The sequence below is a fragment of the Biomphalaria glabrata genome, chromosome 18, assembly GCF_947242115.1.
Source record: "Biomphalaria glabrata chromosome 18, xgBioGlab47.1, whole genome shotgun sequence".
NCBI classification, from domain to species: domain Eukaryota; kingdom Metazoa; phylum Mollusca; class Gastropoda; family Planorbidae; genus Biomphalaria; species Biomphalaria glabrata.
Window position 1 is genome coordinate 18,517,891 of NC_074728.1, and position 18,816 is coordinate 18,536,706.

The window sequence follows — 18,816 nt, forward strand, 5'->3', positions numbered from 1 at the left end:
TTGCTTTAGATTTTATATCGAAAAGGGAAGTTTTATCGTCAAAATCATCGGTTGGGTGGTTTTAAACTAAAAAATCTCTGGAGTTTGTTTGTTTTTTTTTACAAATTCAAAACCCCATTTTGCTACGCTCATAGAATTTGCTGGCCACATGACACCATGCTCGTTAACCGTTGGCTAAAGAAACAGATGGCCTTAACATTAACTGCCATATAGACCGCATGGTCTGAAAGGGAAACTTTATTTTTTGGAGGCGCGGTGGCTGAGCGGTAAAGCGCTTGACTTCCGAACCGGGGACCGGGGTTCGAATCCTGGTGAAGACTGGGATTTTTAATTTCGGGATCTTCGGGCGCCTCTGAGTCCACCCAGCTCTAATGGGTACCTGACATTAGTTAGGGAAAAGTAAAGGCGGTTGGTCGTTGTGCTGGCCACATGACACCCTCGTTAACCGTAGGCCACAGAAACAGATGACCTTTACATCATCTGCCCTATAGACCACAAGGTCTGAAAGGGGAACTTTACTTTACTTTATAGAATTTGGCGAGAGTAGTTTGCTTTAGAATAATAAACTCTCAGTAGGGGGATTTTAAGCTCAAAACCATCTGGAGGGGTTTTAAACTTTTTTAAAAAAGGCATTTGGAGGAGGGGGTTTAAACTGAAAAAAAAACTTAGCTTAGCTACGCTCAAAGAATTTTAGTGAGTAATTTACTTTTTTGTATATTGAAGAGGTATTTTTTAGCATCAAACCCCGCTGAAGGGGTGTTTAAACTCAAAACCCTCTTTGGCTGCGCTCATAGCATTTGAGTGTGTAAATTGCTTTTTTTTTTTCATAGAAGAGGTATTAATTAGCTTCAAACCCCGCTGAAATGGGTTTAAACTCAAAACCCCTTATGAGCTACTCTCATAGAACTTTGAGTGTGTTATTTGCTTTTTTATATTGAAGAGGGGGTTTATCTTAAATTTTGGAGGGAGGTTTAAAATCTTTAACATCTTCCTTGGCTATGCTCTTGGAATTTGGGGATTGTCGTTTGCATTCTTTTTTCTGTTTTTTTGTTTTATAGAAGAGTGGGATTTAACTGCATAACCCCCTGGTAGGGGGGTTTAAACTCAAAATCCCTTGACTGCGCTAGGTAAGTGATTGTTTAGTATTAAAATCTCACCTGAAATAAACAAAATCAAAGCAAAAAATCAGTCACTAAATTCTTCTTGTCTTACCCTTCCCCCTGCAGGAGGGGGGGGGGGGAAATTACCCTGGCAACGCCCACAAAGAACGTGTCGAAAACATATTTATTGATTTCGATATAGATACAGATAGGTTTGTAATAAATTGCGTGATTTTATTTTTCCATTGTTAGCGGCCCCCGTAAGGGGAAAAAACCGCTATTAGGTTTGTGCAAAATGTCCGTCTGTCCGTCTGTCCATCTGTCTGTCTGTCCGTCTGTCCGTCTGTCCGTCTGTCACACTCAGATCTCGAAAACTAGAAGAGATATGAAAAATATTATTTCATCATTAAATGCGGCTTGAAAAGTTTAGGTGCAACGGCTACTTTTGGTTTTCTAAAAGCAAACCGTTTAATTTATAAAATTAATTATGGAAGCGATTTTTTCATAAAAATACACCAATTCTAAAACAATTACGTAAATGTAAGGGAGGCAATGTTACAATATGCTAACAAAGATGGACAATTTTTGTGTATTTTCAGTATCACTAAGTCAAATATATTTTTAAAATGTACAGGAAATGTTTACAACAAATATAAATAATAGTTAAAGATGTTTTTTCTTGTCAACTAGCTGCTAAAATTAAAAGAAAACATTTCTGTTTGTTTATAAAGGCTAATAATGCATTTTGAATGTAAATATCACACATATTTTTTTAATGGACTTTTTATGCAGTGATTTTCGTGCAGTAGCGTAACGTCGCTACATGATCAGGTTCTAAACCAATTCCTTAAACTTTTTTAAAAAATCAGATTTTATTTATTTTTTGTTTAGTGGGACACTAAACATCCGAATAAAAGAAGATTATTTTTGTGCGTTTTGTCTGTTGGTCGGTCTGTCCGTCACGATTAGATTAAAAAAACTAGAACTCTAAAAGCTATTGAAAATCTGATTTACACTTTAATGTTCCTCCCGTAACATCTCAATAGTTTTAAGTATCTAAAAATTGATTGTTCCGGATTTTTTTTTTGCAAAACTAATCAACCCCAAAAAATGTTTGTTTGCTCTTCTAATTTATATTACATTCAATTTCCATGCTTAAACGTTGCAAAAACACATTATCAATAATATGTTGTTCCGTTTTTTATGTAAATAGCATATTAATTCTAAATCAAAATCTCTATACTGACTTATATTTCATTAAGTGTAAAAATGTTCCGGATATTGTTTTATAAAACATGAATTATGCCTAATGATTGTTTGAAATCGCATAATTTACTAATATTACACTTATATTATTTCACAATGCGTCACTATAATTTGGTTATCAATATCAAATTGTTCCGTATTTTCATCTTTAAACAAATTTTAAAAATATCGACAATAGGTTGTTCAGGGCTATTAAAAAAAGTAATTTACTAGAATAGATTACTGAACATTACTTTTTAGACATTTAATTTTCTTGCTAAAATATAACATAGAAGTTTTGTAATCGATAAAGAAAGTTCCGGATTTTGTTTCTTACAAATCGTCGCCAGAAATTTCCGAATTTATTTAAAAATCTACTAACGCCAAATAATTGTTTGAACTCCCTCTTCTAATTAATAAACAAATAATCTTCTCATTTACGAAATAATGTTTTTACGGATTTTTATGAAAAATATTTTAACTTACTACTCTATTACAGTACATTTAACTTTCTACCTAAAACATGTAAAAATCTAATTATCGTTAATATTATGTCCGATTTTTAAGGAAAACAGAATCCAAACACCAAACTTAAGGTATGAAAATCTCTCCACATGGCTGTAGTACATCTAATTTTTATACGAGACCATCCATAAAATTTAATTAACGGTATTACATTTATCTGAAATTCTCTTTTTCTTTTACTATTTATACAAACATCCGGAACAATCTATTATATAAACTTTTCAATTGTGTTCATACCTAAAAATTATTGCGATGTTTTGAAACGTAAAATAAAGGTTAATCAATTTTTAATAACTTTTAGTGGTTCTTTTTTTATATCAAGATGACGGACAGACCGACTGACAGACAAAACGCAAAAGCAATGCGGCTTTGATCCTCTTTAAATAAATTCTATTAGAACTCAGTGCACCAATGTCTATGAACCCTTGTTAAATATCTCGTGTAAATAAAGACATTTTTTTTATGGTACCGGTACTAGCCTATTGTGAGGTAATGGAATTTTTTTTCTTTGACGTCATATGAATGGACTCTTTAAATGTAGGCTTATGTTAAAAGAACGCACTCTGTGCACCAATGGCTATTAACCCTCGAAAAATTGCTCGTATTAATGAAAACATATTTAGTCTAACTAAGCCGTGTGACGTAGTGTTTTTTTTCCTTTGACGTCATATGGAATGAATTCTTTAAATGAAATGCTAAAAGAACGCACTCGGTGCACCAATGGCTATGAACACTCGATAAATGGCTCGTATTGATGAAGGTGATTTTTAGTCTAGCTAGGCCGTGTGACGTAGTGTTTTTTTTATCTTTGACGTCATAAGGAATGAATTCTTTAAAAGAAATGCTAAAAGAACGCACTCGGTGAACCAATGTCTATGAACACTCGATAAATGGCTCGTAATGATGAAGGCGATTTTTATTCTAGCTAGGCCGTGTAACGTAGTGTTTTTTTTTCCTTTGACGTCATATGGAGTGAATTCTTTAAATGAAATGCTTAAAGAACACACTCGGTGCACCAAAGTCTATGAACACTCGATAAATGGCTCGTATTGATGAAGGCGAATTTTATTCTAGCTAGACCGTGTGACGTAGTGTTTTTTTTTCTTTGACGTCATATGGAATGAATTCTTTAAATGAAATGCTTAAAGAACGCACTCGGTGCACCAAAGTCTATGAACACTCGATAAATGGCTCCTATTGCTGAAGGCGATTTTTAGTCTAGCTAGGCCGTGTGACGTAGTGTTTTTTTTTTCCTCTGACGTTATATGGAATTAATTCTTCAAATGAAATGAAAAAAGAACTCGGTATAGTAATGTTTATTAAGCCTCGTTATGTGAATCGCGTTTAAAAAAGGAATGATATCTTGATTTAGATCTAATCTAGATTTTTAAAAACTAGATCTAGATTTTTATTACAGTATATCTAGATGTGGTTTTATATTCTAATTAAAATTATTTTAGAGTCTAGATCTAGAATTTCTAGATCTAGTTTAGACTAAAATAGACTAGATTAAGATGTAGAATTTCAATTTCTAAACTTAAAGTGTAAAAAAAAGTGTAGATTTTCATTTCCAAACGTTTTGATCAATATTGTAATGTTTTAATATACTAAAGCTAATCTACTATTATTTAATTTAAATTTAAATTTACGGCAAATGAATCTTTGAAACATTATTACTTTTGACCATCAAAATTAAATCACCTCTTGAATATTATTTGCGAATATGCAGATCCGACAGGGATCCGACTTCGACGGGGGCCGCCTCTGAGTTTGTGTAACACAAACTCTCTTTGTAATCTTGTTTATTTTTTAATTTTCATTTCGGGTTACCAAATTAAAGTTCGTCTAGGGCCTTCTATTACCTAAAGCCGGACCTGAGCGGTTACTCACTGTAGTAAACACATTCGATAGGAAGTTTTACCGTAAATTCTAGCTTAGATTTATCTTGTCTTATATAATACAGACGTTACTTCAAAAAAGAAGATGATTACGTCCTACGTCTCATGCAATTAGTCATGCATATTAACCAATGAACTAAATTCTGTCACGTCACTGGTTTTCCTGGCTGGCTCAGGCAACCCATTCCATGTTCTAATAGCACTAGGGAAGAAGGAGTATTTGTATGAATTTGTTCTAGCATATGGAACGAGCAATGTGCCTTTATCTTTGTGTCTTTATGAGTATTTATTAAATTTTGTTTTTTATTTGAAGATTATGGTTAAGTGTTTTATGTATAATTGCTACTTTACTTCTATCCTGAAGGCTTTCTAAATTTAGTAATTATACTTAAGGTGTTACTCTAGTCAAATGTGAATATTCGTTTGTTATGAATCTCTCTGCTCTATTTTGTGTCTGCTCCATTTTCTTAATGTTTTCTTGAGTTGAGGGGTCCCAAACACAGGATACATATTCTATTATTGGCCTAACCAAGGCTAAATAACAATTTAATTTTATGTTCTTATTTGATTTCTAAAAATTTCTTTTTATGAACCTTAATGCTTTGTTTAATTTTTTGATAGTTTCATCAATATGTGGATTCCATGACAGTTTTTTCTTTATTATAGCACCTAGGTATTTTGCGTTTTTAGTCTGTGTTACTGGTTTACCATGAATATGATAAGTGAAATAAATTTTTTTTGTAGTTTGATGAACCTAACTCTAAGGATTTCGTTCACACGTTCATTGAATGTAAAAAAATATATAACGTAAGGTTTCCCTTTAAGACCTTGCGATGCAGAGGATGTAAAGCAGGGGCGGACTGGGTGTCAAAATGGGCCCGGGCATTTCTATACAATTCGGCCCACAAATTGGATGCTGTCGCAGTTATCTATGTAACTGTATAGTAGAATTAGTTCTCTAATTGATAGTGCGGCGTTGATCACTATATTGATGACGTCATTACATTATTAATAATTTCTGTGTAGACTAGAGGACTGAGCTTTTGTTGCTTGTCACAACTTCTAGTGACGTAAATTTAGTGTGTGTGTGATTTGCGTCATTTATCGTCTAGTACAGTCTCTCCATTGTTTTGTACGTTGGTACAGATAGACGTGGTTTGAGAGCTCTGGAATTTCTCCTTGGTTTTTGTTATTGGATAGCCTTAGCATTTGCCTTGGACATTTTCTTGTTGGATTATCTTGACCCCTGTTTAGGGTGAGTTTTATTTTTCATTGTATAGTTTTTCTATTTGAATTCGTTCGTATTTGTAAGTCTATAATTAGACTAGATATAGATGATTAGAAGAATCCTTTCTTTTATCTTCTATAGGGTTTTAGCGTCAAGACTAAGTTTTTAGTCGTAGTCTCAGTTGAAGACTCTATTTCAAGTATTAGTGTCAAGTCTATATGTTAGACTCTGTGTCAAGTCTCAGTGTCAAGACTTGTTTATTCAGTCTCAGTTCTATATTGAGAGTACAACTTTAGGTCTACAGTCTACAGGACTGAGGTCTTTCTCTCAGTTGGTCGTCTGGTGTGCACGTGGATTTGTACATGAGTCTGAGGTTCAAGATTCCAGACTGCGGGTTGCAGTGGTCAGACCTGATGGTATAGTGTCAACTATGAACTTCTACTTTTTGGAATTGTCGTCAGTGGACAGTACCTGATCTAGAGGCTAGATCTACATATATTACCAGTTGTTGTTTTTGAGATTGAAGGACTAGGTGATCCATTGAACTACTTATTATAGTTAAGGTAATATACTATGTGTTTCATAATTATATGAATGTTCTGTATCTAAGGAGACTAACTGGATCATTGTAGATTACATATTATTACATATTGATATTTCATACTATTATTATCAGTCATCATGAATCAGTCATTTGTAAATATATCACAAGAATAAATTTTATTGTTATTTACATCATACACTTAGTTTATTAGTTTATCTACAACTATATGTGTATGATGTGCTTGTCAGGCTGAACTTGAGCCAAAATATTATAAGTTCAGAAAATAATAACAATAATACAAATTGAAATAATATTTAATATTAATAAATATTTGCATTGGAAATATATAATAATAATTTGATAAATACAAGAATACAAGAACCTGACAAGTATTTTGGGGGCTCGTCTAAACTGTTAAAGGAGTTATTTGAGGGATTATCTCAGTCATAATTTGTTATATTATTGACAGTTGAATATTTGCTAAATAAATTTCTGTACTTGTAAGAGTATATTTTCAGATTCTAGACACTTGTTTGTGTCACATTACTATTCATAACGGTACTATGTGATTGTACCTTATTACTCAGGAAAGGCATCGTATACATTTTTTGTGTGAGACTTTATTGGTGCCAGTGTATCATATTGTTATTGCTAACATTGTATCTTATATATAATATTTTTTTTAAAATTTATACTAATAAGATATAATTTTGTTACATGCCAAACTGATTGGTGGACCTAAATTGGAGCTGTGATCTGTTTGTTGGGATTCTCAAGTTGTCCTGGTGTATCTGGCTGTACCTTGTCATCAATACTCTATCTTCCTGGTGCTGAGGCAGATTCTATCTTCGCAGGAGAAAGCACAGCTAAGTGTATTTTTTTTGGTTGCTAATAGTATATCTTGTGCTCTAATTAGTTTTTCCGATTTGACCTGTTAAACTTATATTGTTTGGAAATTCTAAGGATGGAGACTAGGTTTTCTATAAATTCACAATTTATAGCGGATGGGCAGGCGTTGGGTTTTACAGGAGCTGACTTGCAGAACTATGTGAAAGAACAGAAGGAAGAATATGTCAAGGCAGAACAAGCAAGATTGGATAGGGAGGAACGGCTCAAGAAGGAACAAAGGGCGGAGGAGCATGAACGATGGAAAGAAAGGGAAGTAGTGGAAGCTAAAAAGAGGCAGGAAGAATTGGAATTGGCTAGACTTAAGGAGAAAATTGTGGAGAAGGAGTTGCAGAAAGAAAGTAAATCTGAAAACAAAGAAGGAGAACCTAAGATCCAGGATAAACATAGACATATAATTGATAAGTTGGACAAGAGTTTTCAGAATATGAAGGAAGATGAGGATTTGATTGGTTTCTTGACTCTATTTGAGGCGGTGGCAACAAGATGTTGTATTGATAAGAAAAGTTGGGCTATGTTGTTATCGTACAAATTGACGTTGAAACTCAAGAATTTTATGCTGCAAGATGATCTGTTTAAGAAGGAAAATTATGATGAAGTAAAGGTTATGCTAATGAGACAGGCTGATATAAATGGAGAAACGTGTAGGAAGAAATTTCACCAAATTAGACCTAAAGAAAATGATTTCAGGGGATATGTAGCCGATTTGAAAAGGGCACTAGACAATTGGATGAAGATGGCGGAGGTAAAGGAGACCATAGAAGGCATGAAAAATATGATTGTGACAAACAGATTATTAGAGAGTGTTTCAGGCGAAGTGTATCGTCAACTTATCTTAAATAAAAGTGATAATGTAGAAGACATGCTACAAGTAATTGAAAGTTTTAAGACTGCAAGTTCAACAAAATCATTATGTAAAGAGGAAAATGTGTATGTAATGGGAGCTGCTGAAGCCACAAGTCAGAATTATGCTAGTGACAGGAAAGTCATAACTTGTTTTAGGTGCGGAAAAGTAGGTCACAGGTCAACGGAATGTTATGTGGGTGGAGCCGGAGTGAAACCAAAACAGGTGACATATAATAAGGATGGAACAAGACATGTGTCAGGCACAAGGAATGTGTCATATGGAACTTACAGGAGGCAGTTTGATACTAGAGGAAGGAGAATGGATGGAGGGAATTGGAGAGGAGCTTACAATGATGTGAACCATGGTGGAGGAAATAACAGAAGGAATTATTCAGGTTTTGATTATACTAAGGAGAAAAACACAGACAAGTCAAAGAAAGTGCAAAACACAGGTACGCAGAGATGACTAAATTGTTCACGTAAAATTCAAAGTTGTTGTCATTCTAATCTGGCTGATGAAATAGAATATTTTACTCCATGTAGAAAAGAAACTATGTCTATTGTTGATCAGAAATTGAGGAAAAAGTCTGTAGGGAAATTACGTTTTGAAGAAGGATTATTAAATAATAAAATAGTGTCTATATTGCGTGATTCAGGATCTAGTGTTATTGGGGTAAGAAGTTCTTTAATTGAATGCAAAGACAAAATTCCAGGTAGCTACAAATTAAAATTGATTGATGGTACTATTAAGGAATATCCACTGGCATGCGTTGACATCAATTCAGACTATATCACAGGGAAATATATTGTAGCTTGTTTTGAAAATCCAGTAGCTGATCTAATAATAGGGAATGTACAAAATGAACAACATAATGAACATATTGGTGCTGCTGTTACAAGAGCAATGAAACAAAAAGAGAATGAGGCTGATATTATGAAACATTCAGAAGTTATTCAAGATTGTTATAAGTTATTTGGATCATGTGAAGATTTCTTGAGAGAACAAGTGAGTGATCCTACATTACAAGAATTATGGAATCGACAGAAGGAGAAGAGTGTGGATAATAAGACAAATGGAAGTGTTCGATTCAAGGTATTCGATAGATTATTGTATCGTGTATTCAAAGGTCAATTAGGTCAGGAAGAGAAACAACTCGTGGTTCCAGTGTCAAAAAGGGAAGTAATTTTGAAAACAGCACATGAAAGTATATTTGCAGGTCATTTGTCAGTTAGGAAAACAAAGTCAAGAATATACCAATATTTCTTTTGGCAAGGAGTTGATAAAGATGTTAAAGACTTTATTAGGAGTTGTGATATTTGTCAACGGTGTAGAATGCCACGAAGATGTGACAGAGTTGAACTTGGAAATATGAATATAGTAACACCATTTTACAAAGTGGCAATAGATATTGTTGGTCCGTTGGAGGTTACCGAGAACAAGAACAGATTTATTTTAACACTTGTTGACATTGCTACGAGATGGCCAGAGGCAATACCTTTAAGAAATATTACTACAGAAACTGTGATTGAGGCATTAAACACAATCTTCAGTAGAATTGGTATACCGCACGAGGTACTAAGTGATAACGGAAGTCAGTTCACTGCGGATTTATACAAGGAAGTGTGTAACTTCTACAATATTAAAATAGTGCACTCAACTATTTTTCACCCTTCGTCGAATGGGATGAATGAACGTTTCAATTCTTCATTGAAAAGTTTTCTAAGGAAGGTTACACAAGAGAGTCCAAAGGATTGGGATAGAAAGGTTAGCGCTGCACTTTTTGCTTATAGAGAGGTCCCAAATGAAACTACAGGAATATCGCCATTTCAAATGGTATATGGAAGACAGATGAGAGGACCATTGGCTATTCTGAAACAAGTATTTGTAAACAAAGAGGAGGAAGATGAATACAGGAATGTTTACTCATACTTAATGGATTTGAAGGAGAGGTTATTTCATGTGACATCAATTGCCAACAGAAATAGTGAGGTTAAAAAGCAAAAGTACAAAATTCAGTATGATAGATACTCTACATTGCGCAAGATTGATGAAGGTGATTGTATATTGATACTTAAACCTCAAAGAGAAAACAAATTATCTGTATATTGGCAAGGACCATTTAAAGTTATAAGGAAGGTATCAAGATTCAATTTTCTGGTAAAGAAGGGAGATAAGTTAAAACTTTACCATATCAATAGATTGATGAAATATCATAGCAGAAGTAAAGATGATACAAGTGAAACTGTTATTAATATTGAACATGAGAACAGTATTTTGTCTGCTAATATGGTGTCTGTTGTGGATGATGAGGAGGAATTTGATGAAGACTTGACAAATGAAGATATTTTACCAAGCATTCCGACATTAGAAATCAATAATAAGAAGCAGACGAATGAAGACATTTTATCTCAATTGAAGGTCAACCCAGATTTAAACTGTAATCAGAGATGTGAAATAATGAAGGTGCTGGATGAATTCAAAGATGTTATATCAGACATACCGGGTAAAGCAGATGTGGAAGAATTTAGGATTAAGTTGCTGGACACTAAGCCTATAGCATTAAAGCCATATACGGTACCAATAAATATGAAGGAGAAATTAAAAGAGGAAATTGATAGTATGTTGAAGTTGGGTATCATAGGACCCACAGATTCATCATATGCCGCTCCTGTTGTGGTTATTAAGAAACGTGATGGTACACTACGTCCATGCATTGACTACCGTAAGTTAAACAGTGTTACACAAATACCAGCTGAATTAATACCAGATCAAGAAGAGCTATTCAATAAACTCTACAGGGCTAAGTATTTTACTTTAGTTGATTTAACTAAAGGGTATTGGCAAATACCTATAAGTGAAGAATGTAAGGAGTACACAGCTTTTAGAGTTCTGGGGGAACACTACATGTTTCATTACTTACCATTTGGTTTAAGTGGTGCCCCTAACCATTTTAATAGAGTTTTAAAGAGTATTTTAAGAGATATTGAGAATGTATTGTTTTATTTTGATGACATCTGTATATTTAGCGAAAGTTGGGAGACTCATGTTAGAGATGTACAGAATGTTTTCGGTGTATTGAAAAGTCATGGATTTACTCTAAAACCATCTAAATTAGAGGTTGGCTTTACTAACATTAAATTTCTGGGACATAATGTAGGTCGGGGAGAAGTGAAACCAGATAGTAAAAATGTTCAGAAGATCCTGGAGTTTAAACCACCCAGTACCAAGAAGGAAGTAAGGTCATTAATTGGGTTGGTTAACTATTACTCTAAATTTATACCTTGTTATTCAGACTTGGTGTTTCCATTCACAGAGTTATTGAAGAAAGGGAAATCTGTGAGAATTGATTGGAGTAATGAGTGTATTGTGGCACTGAAAAGAATACAAACTTATTTGTGTGATTATCCTATTCTAAGATTGCCTGATCCTTCTCTTCCATTCTTTTTGCAGACAGATGCATCAGATAAAGGCATTTCAGGTATACTTAGTCAGATGAGAGATGGTGTGTTACATCCAGTGAAGTTTGTCAGTCGCAAGTTGTTGCCACGTGAACAGAAATACTCTATCCTTGAGCGGGAAGGACTGGCCATTGTATGGTCGATCAAAAAGCTAGATCGTTATTTGGCAGGAGTGAAGTTTCATCTCCAGACCGATAACAAGGCATTGTCATTCATAGCAAATAGTAATTATTGTAACAAAAGAATAACTAGATGGTGTTTAACACTTCAGGATTATTGTTTTGATTCTGTCCATTTGAAGGGAGAATTAAATGTTTTTGCTGATGTATGCTCAAGACTTGTATAATTTTTTTGATTCATTTGAGCAATCATGTACTTATGTTATATTAATTTTGATATTGATCAAATTTGATAATGTAACTATGTAACATGCAAACAGTTGTAACTTTAACTGTAAATTTTTGAGACAAACATTATTTTGTCTATTGAAGTGTATAATGAAGATTTTTTATTGTTGAGGTAATCATAATGATTATTGGTTGTTGAGGATTTCTCAGTTGTTTTTTCTCAGTGAGAGTTTGAGGTCTCTTCTTGTAATTCTTGGAAACGTATTTGCAGTATTGATCTTGGTGAAGTTGATTTTCTGGAGAATTTTCTTGCAGTTTTTATGATAACTGGAATTTTTTTTTCAAAATTGCCAGTTCGTTGAGGAGGGGGAATGTCGCAGTTATCTATGTAACTGTATAGTAGAATTAGTTCTCTAATTGATAGTGCGGCGTTGATCACTATATTGATGACGTCATTACATTATTAATAATTTCTGTGTAGACTAGAGGACTGAGCTTTTGTTGCTTGTCACAACTTCTAGTGACGTAAATTTAGTGTGTGTGTGATTTGCGTCATTTATCGTCTAGTACAGTCTCTCCATTGTTTTGTACGTTGGTACAGATAGACGTGGTTTGAGAGCTCTGGAATTTCTCCTTGGTTTTTGTTATTGGATAGCCTTAGCATTTGCCTTGGACATTTTCTTGTTGGATTATCTTGACCCCTGTTTAGGGTGAGTTTTATTTTTCATTGTATAGTTTTTCTATTTGAATTCGTTCGTATTTGTAAGTCTATAATTAGACTAGATATAGATGATTAGAAGAATCCTTTCTTTTATCTTCTATAGGGTTTTAGCGTCAAGACTAAGTTTTTAGTCGTAGTCTCAGTTGAAGACTCTATTTCAAGTATTAGTGTCAAGTCTATATGTTAGACTCTGTGTCAAGTCTCAGTGTCAAGACTTGTTTATTCAGTCTCAGTTCTATATTGAGAGTACAACTTTAGGTCTACAGTCTACAGGACTGAGGTCTTTCTCTCAGTTGGTCGTCTGGTGTGCACGTGGATTTGTACATGAGTCTGAGGTTCAAGATTCCAGACTGCGGGTTGCAGTGGTCAGACCTGATGGTATAGTGTCAACTATGAACTTCTACTTTTTGGAATTGTCGTCAGTGGACAGTACCTGATCTAGAGGCTAGATCTACATATATTACCAGTTGTTGTTTTTGAGATTGAAGGACTAGGTGATCCATTGAACTACTTATTATAGTTAAGGTAATATACTATGTGTTTCATAATTATATGAATGTTCTGTATCTAAGGAGACTAACTGGATCATTGTAGATTACATATTATTACATATTGATATTTCATACTATTATTATCAGTCATCATGAATCAGTCATTTGTAAATATATCACAAGAATAAATTTTATTGTTATTTACATCATACACTTAGTTTATTAGTTTATCTACAACTATATGTGTATGATGTGCTTGTCAGGCTGAACTTGAGCCAAAATATTATAAGTTCAGAAAATAATAACAATAATACAAATTGAAATAATATTTAATATTAATAAATATTTGCATTGGAAATATATAATAATAATTTGATAAATACAAGAATACAAGAACCTGACAAGTATTTTGGGGGCTCGTCTAAACTGTTAAAGGAGTTATTTGAGGGATTATCTCAGTCATAATTTGTTATATTATTGACAGTTGAATATTTGCTAAATAAATTTCTGTACTTGTAAGAGTATATTTTCAGATTCTAGACACTTGTTTGTGTCACATTACTATTCATAACGGTACTATGTGATTGTACCTTATTACTCAGGAAAGGCATCGTATACATTTTTTGTGTGAGACTTTATTGGTGCCAGTGTATCATATTGTTATTGCTAACATTGTATCTTATATATAATATTTTTTTTAAAATTTATACTAATAAGATATAATTTTGTTACATGCCAAACTGATTGGTGGACCTAAATTGGAGCTGTGATCTGTTTGTTGGGATTCTCAAGTTGTCCTGGTGTATCTGGCTGTACCTTGTCATCAATACTCTATCTTCCTGGTGCTGAGGCAGATTCTATCTTCGCAGGAGAAAGCACAGCTAAGTGTATTTTTTTTGGTTGCTAATAGTATATCTTGTGCTCTAATTAGTTTTTCCGATTTGACCTGTTAAACTTATATTGTTTGGAAATTCTAAGGATGGAGACTAGGTTTTCTATAAATTCACAATTTATAGCGGATGGGCAGGCGTTGGGTTTTACAGGAGCTGACTTGCAGAACTATGTGAAAGAACAGAAGGAAGAATATGTCAAGGCAGAACAAGCAAGATTGGATAGGGAGGAACGGCTCAAGAAGGAACAAAGGGCGGAGGAGCATGAACGATGGAAAGAAAGGGAAGTAGTGGAAGCTAAAAAGAGGCAGGAAGAATTGGAATTGGCTAGACTTAAGGAGAAAATTGTGGAGAAGGAGTTGCAGAAAGAAAGTAAATCTGAAAACAAAGAAGGAGAACCTAAGATCCAGGATAAACATAGACATATAATTGATAAGTTGGACAAGAGTTTTCAGAATATGAAGGAAGATGAGGATTTGATTGGTTTCTTGACTCTATTTGAGGCGGTGGCAACAAGATGTTGTATTGATAAGAAAAGTTGGGCTATGTTGTTATCGTACAAATTGACGTTGAAACTCAAGAATTTTATGCTGCAAGATGATCTGTTTAAGAAGGAAAATTATGATGAAGTAAAGGTTATGCTAATGAGACAGGCTGATATAAATGGAGAAACGTGTAGGAAGAAATTTCACCAAATTAGACCTAAAGAAAATGATTTCAGGGGATATGTAGCCGATTTGAAAAGGGCACTAGACAATTGGATGAAGATGGCGGAGGTAAAGGAGACCATAGAAGGCATGAAAAATATGATTGTGACAAACAGATTATTAGAGAGTGTTTCAGGCGAAGTGTATCGTCAACTTATCTTAAATAAAAGTGATAATGTAGAAGACATGCTACAAGTAATTGAAAGTTTTAAGACTGCAAGTTCAACAAAATCATTATGTAAAGAGGAAAATGTGTATGTAATGGGAGCTGCTGAAGCCACAAGTCAGAATTATGCTAGTGACAGGAAAGTCATAACTTGTTTTAGGTGCGGAAAAGTAGGTCACAGGTCAACGGAATGTTATGTGGGTGGAGCCGGAGTGAAACCAAAACAGGTGACATATAATAAGGATGGAACAAGACATGTGTCAGGCACAAGGAATGTGTCATATGGAACTTACAGGAGGCAGTTTGATACTAGAGGAAGGAGAATGGATGGAGGGAATTGGAGAGGAGCTTACAATGATGTGAACCATGGTGGAGGAAATAACAGAAGGAATTATTCAGGTTTTGATTATACTAAGGAGAAAAACACAGACAAGTCAAAGAAAGTGCAAAACACAGGTACGCAGAGATGACTAAATTGTTCACGTAAAATTCAAAGTTGTTGTCATTCTAATCTGGCTGATGAAATAGAATATTTTACTCCATGTAGAAAAGAAACTATGTCTATTGTTGATCAGAAATTGAGGAAAAAGTCTGTAGGGAAATTACGTTTTGAAGAAGGATTATTAAATAATAAAATAGTGTCTATATTGCGTGATTCAGGATCTAGTGTTATTGGGGTAAGAAGTTCTTTAATTGAATGCAAAGACAAAATTCCAGGTAGCTACAAATTAAAATTGATTGATGGTACTATTAAGGAATATCCACTGGCATGTGTTGACATCAATTCAGACTATATCACAAGGAAATATATTGTAGCTTGTTTTGAAAATCCAGTAGCTGATCTAATAATAGGGAATGTACAAAATGAACAACATAATGAACATATTGGTGCTGCTGTTACAAGAGCAATGAAACAAAAAGAGAATGAGGCTGATATTATGAAACATTCAGAAGTTATTCAAGATTGTTATAAGTTATTTGGATCATGTGAAGATTTCTTGAGAGAACAAGTGAGTGATCCTACATTACAAGAATTATGGAATCGACAGAAGGAGAAGAGTGTGGATAATAAGACAAATGGAAGTTTCGATTCAAGGTATTCGATAGATTATTGTATCGTGTATTCAAAGGTCAATTAGGTCAGGAAGAGAAACAACTCGTGGTTCCAGTGTCAAAAAGGGAAGTAATTTTGAAAACAGCACATGAAAGTATATTTGCAGGTCATTTGTCAGTTAGGAAAACAAAGTCAAGAATATACCAATATTTCTTTTGGCAAGGAGTTGATAAAGATGTTAAAGACTTTATTAGGAGTTGTGATATTTGTCAACGGTGTAGAATGCCACGAAGATGTGACAGAGTTGAACTTGGAAATATGAATATAGTAACACCATTTTACAAAGTGGCAATAGATATTGTTGGTCCGTTGGAGGTTACCGAGAACAAGAACAGATTTATTTTAACACTTGTTGACATTGCTACGAGATGGCCAGAGGCAATACCTTTAAGAAATATTACTACAGAAACTGTGATTGAGGCATTAAACACAATCTTCAGTAGAATTGGTATACCGCACGAGGTACTAAGTGATAACGGAAGTCAGTTCACTGCGGATTTATACAAGGAAGTGTGTAACTTCTACAATATTAAAATAGTGCACTCAACTATTTTTCACCCTTCGTCGAATGGGATGAATGAACGTTTCAATTCTTCATTGAAAAGTTTTCTAAGGAAGGTTACACAAGAGAGTCCAAAGGATTGGGATAGAAAGGTTAGCGCTGCACTTTTTGCTTATAGAGAGGTCCCAAATGAAACTACAGGAATATCGCCATTTCAAATGGTATATGGAAGACAGATGAGAGGACCATTGGCTATTCTGAAACAAGTATTTGTAAACAAAGAGGAGGAAGATGAATACAGGAATGTTTACTCATACTTAATGGATTTGAAGGAGAGGTTATTTCATGTGACATCAATTGCCAACAGAAATAGTGAGGTTAAAAAGCAAAAGTACAAAATTCAGTATGATAGATACTCTACATTGCGCAAGATTGATGAAGGTGATTGTATATTGATACTTAAACCTCAAAGAGAAAACAAATTATCTGTATATTGGCAAGGACCATTTAAAGTTATAAGGAAGGTATCAAGATTCAATTTTCTGGTAAAGAAGGGAGATAAGTTAAAACTTTACCATATCAATAGATTGATGAAATATCATAGCAGAAGTAAAGATGATACAAGTGAAACTGTTATTAATATTGAACATGAGAACAGTATTTTGTCTGCTAATATGGTGTCTGTTGTGGATGATGAGGAGGAATTTGATGAAGACTTGACAAATGAAGATATTTTACCAAGCATTCCGACATTAGAAATCAATAATAAGAAGCAGACGAATGAAGACATTTTATCTCAATTGAAGGTCAACCCAGATTTAAACTGTAATCAGAGATGTGAAATAATGAAGGTGCTGGATGAATTCAAAGATGTTATATCAGACATACCGGGTAAAGCAGATGTGGAAGAATTTAGGATTAAGTTGCTGGACACTAAGCCTATAGCATTAAAGCCATATACGGTACCAATAAATATGAAGGAGAAATTAAAAGAGGAAATTGATAGTATGTTGAAGTTGGGTATCATAGGACCCACAGATTCATCATATGCCGCTCCTGTTGTGGTTATTAAGAAACGTGATGGTACACTACGTCCATGCATTGACTACCGTAAGTTAAACAGTGTTACACAAATACCAGCTGAATTAATACCAGATCAAGAAGAGCTATTCAATAAACTCTACAGGGCTAAGTATTTTACTTTAGTTGATTTAACTAAAGGGTATTGGCAAATACCTATAAGTGAAGAATGTAAGGAGTACACAGCTTTTAGAGTTCTGGGGGAACACTACATGTTTCATTACTTACCATTTGGTTTAAGTGGTGCCCCTAACCATTTTAATAGAGTTTTAAAGAGTATTTTAAGAGATATTGAGAATGTATTGTTTTATTTTGATGACATCTGTATATTTAGCGAAAGTTGGGAGACTCATGTTAGAGATGTACAGAATGTTTTCGGTGTATTGAAAAGTCATGGATTTACTCTAAAACCATCTAAATTAGAGGTTGGCTTTACTAACATTAAATTTCTGGGACATAATGTAGGTCGGGGAGAAGTGAAACCAGATAGTAAAAATGTTCAGAAGATCCTGGAGTTTAAACCACCCAGTACCAAGAAGGAAGTAAGGTCATTAATTGGGTTGGTTAACTATTACTCTAAATTTATACCTTGTTATTCAGACTTGGTGTTTCCATTCACAGAGTTATTGAAGAAAGGGAAATCTGTGAGAATTGATTGGAGTAATGAGTGTATTGTGGCACTGAAAAGAATACAAACTTATTTGTGTGATTATCCTATTCTAAGATTGCCTGATCCTTCTCTTCCATTCTTTTTGCAGACAGATGCATCAGATAAAGGCATTTCAGGTATACTTAGTCAGATGAGAGATGGTGTGTTACATCCAGTGAAGTTTGTCAGTCGCAAGTTGTTGCCACGTGAACAGAAATACTCTATCCTTGAGCGGGAAGGACTGGCCATTGTATGGTCGATCAAAAAGCTAGATCGTTATTTGGCAGGAGTGAAGTTTCATCTCCAGACCGATAACAAGGCATTGTCATTCATAGCAAATAGTAATTATTGTAACAAAAGAATAACTAGATGGTGTTTAACACTTCAGGATTATTGTT

General features: G+C 34.1%; 1 protein-coding gene across 1 annotated transcript; it reads left to right on the top strand.

The window, feature by feature from the left end:
- The first annotated feature begins 13,667 nt into the window (after positions 1-13,667).
- On the top strand, positions 13,668-18,665 carry LOC129923918 (reticulocyte-binding protein homolog 2a-like). Its single transcript, XM_056016993.1, has 2 exons — positions 13,668-15,529; positions 18,528-18,665. Exons 1-2 carry the CDS (start codon positions 14,290-14,292, stop codon positions 18,542-18,544), a joined length of 1,257 nt encoding a protein of 418 aa, XP_055872968.1. The 5' UTR covers positions 13,668-14,289; the 3' UTR covers positions 18,545-18,665.
- Positions 18,666-18,816: the final 151 nt, after the last annotated feature.

Excerpts from the sequence above, each read along its gene's own strand:
- LOC129923918 (XM_056016993.1), top strand. The coding sequence starts at position 14,290 with ATGGAGACTAGGTTTTCTATAAATTCACAATTTATAGCGGATGGGCAG.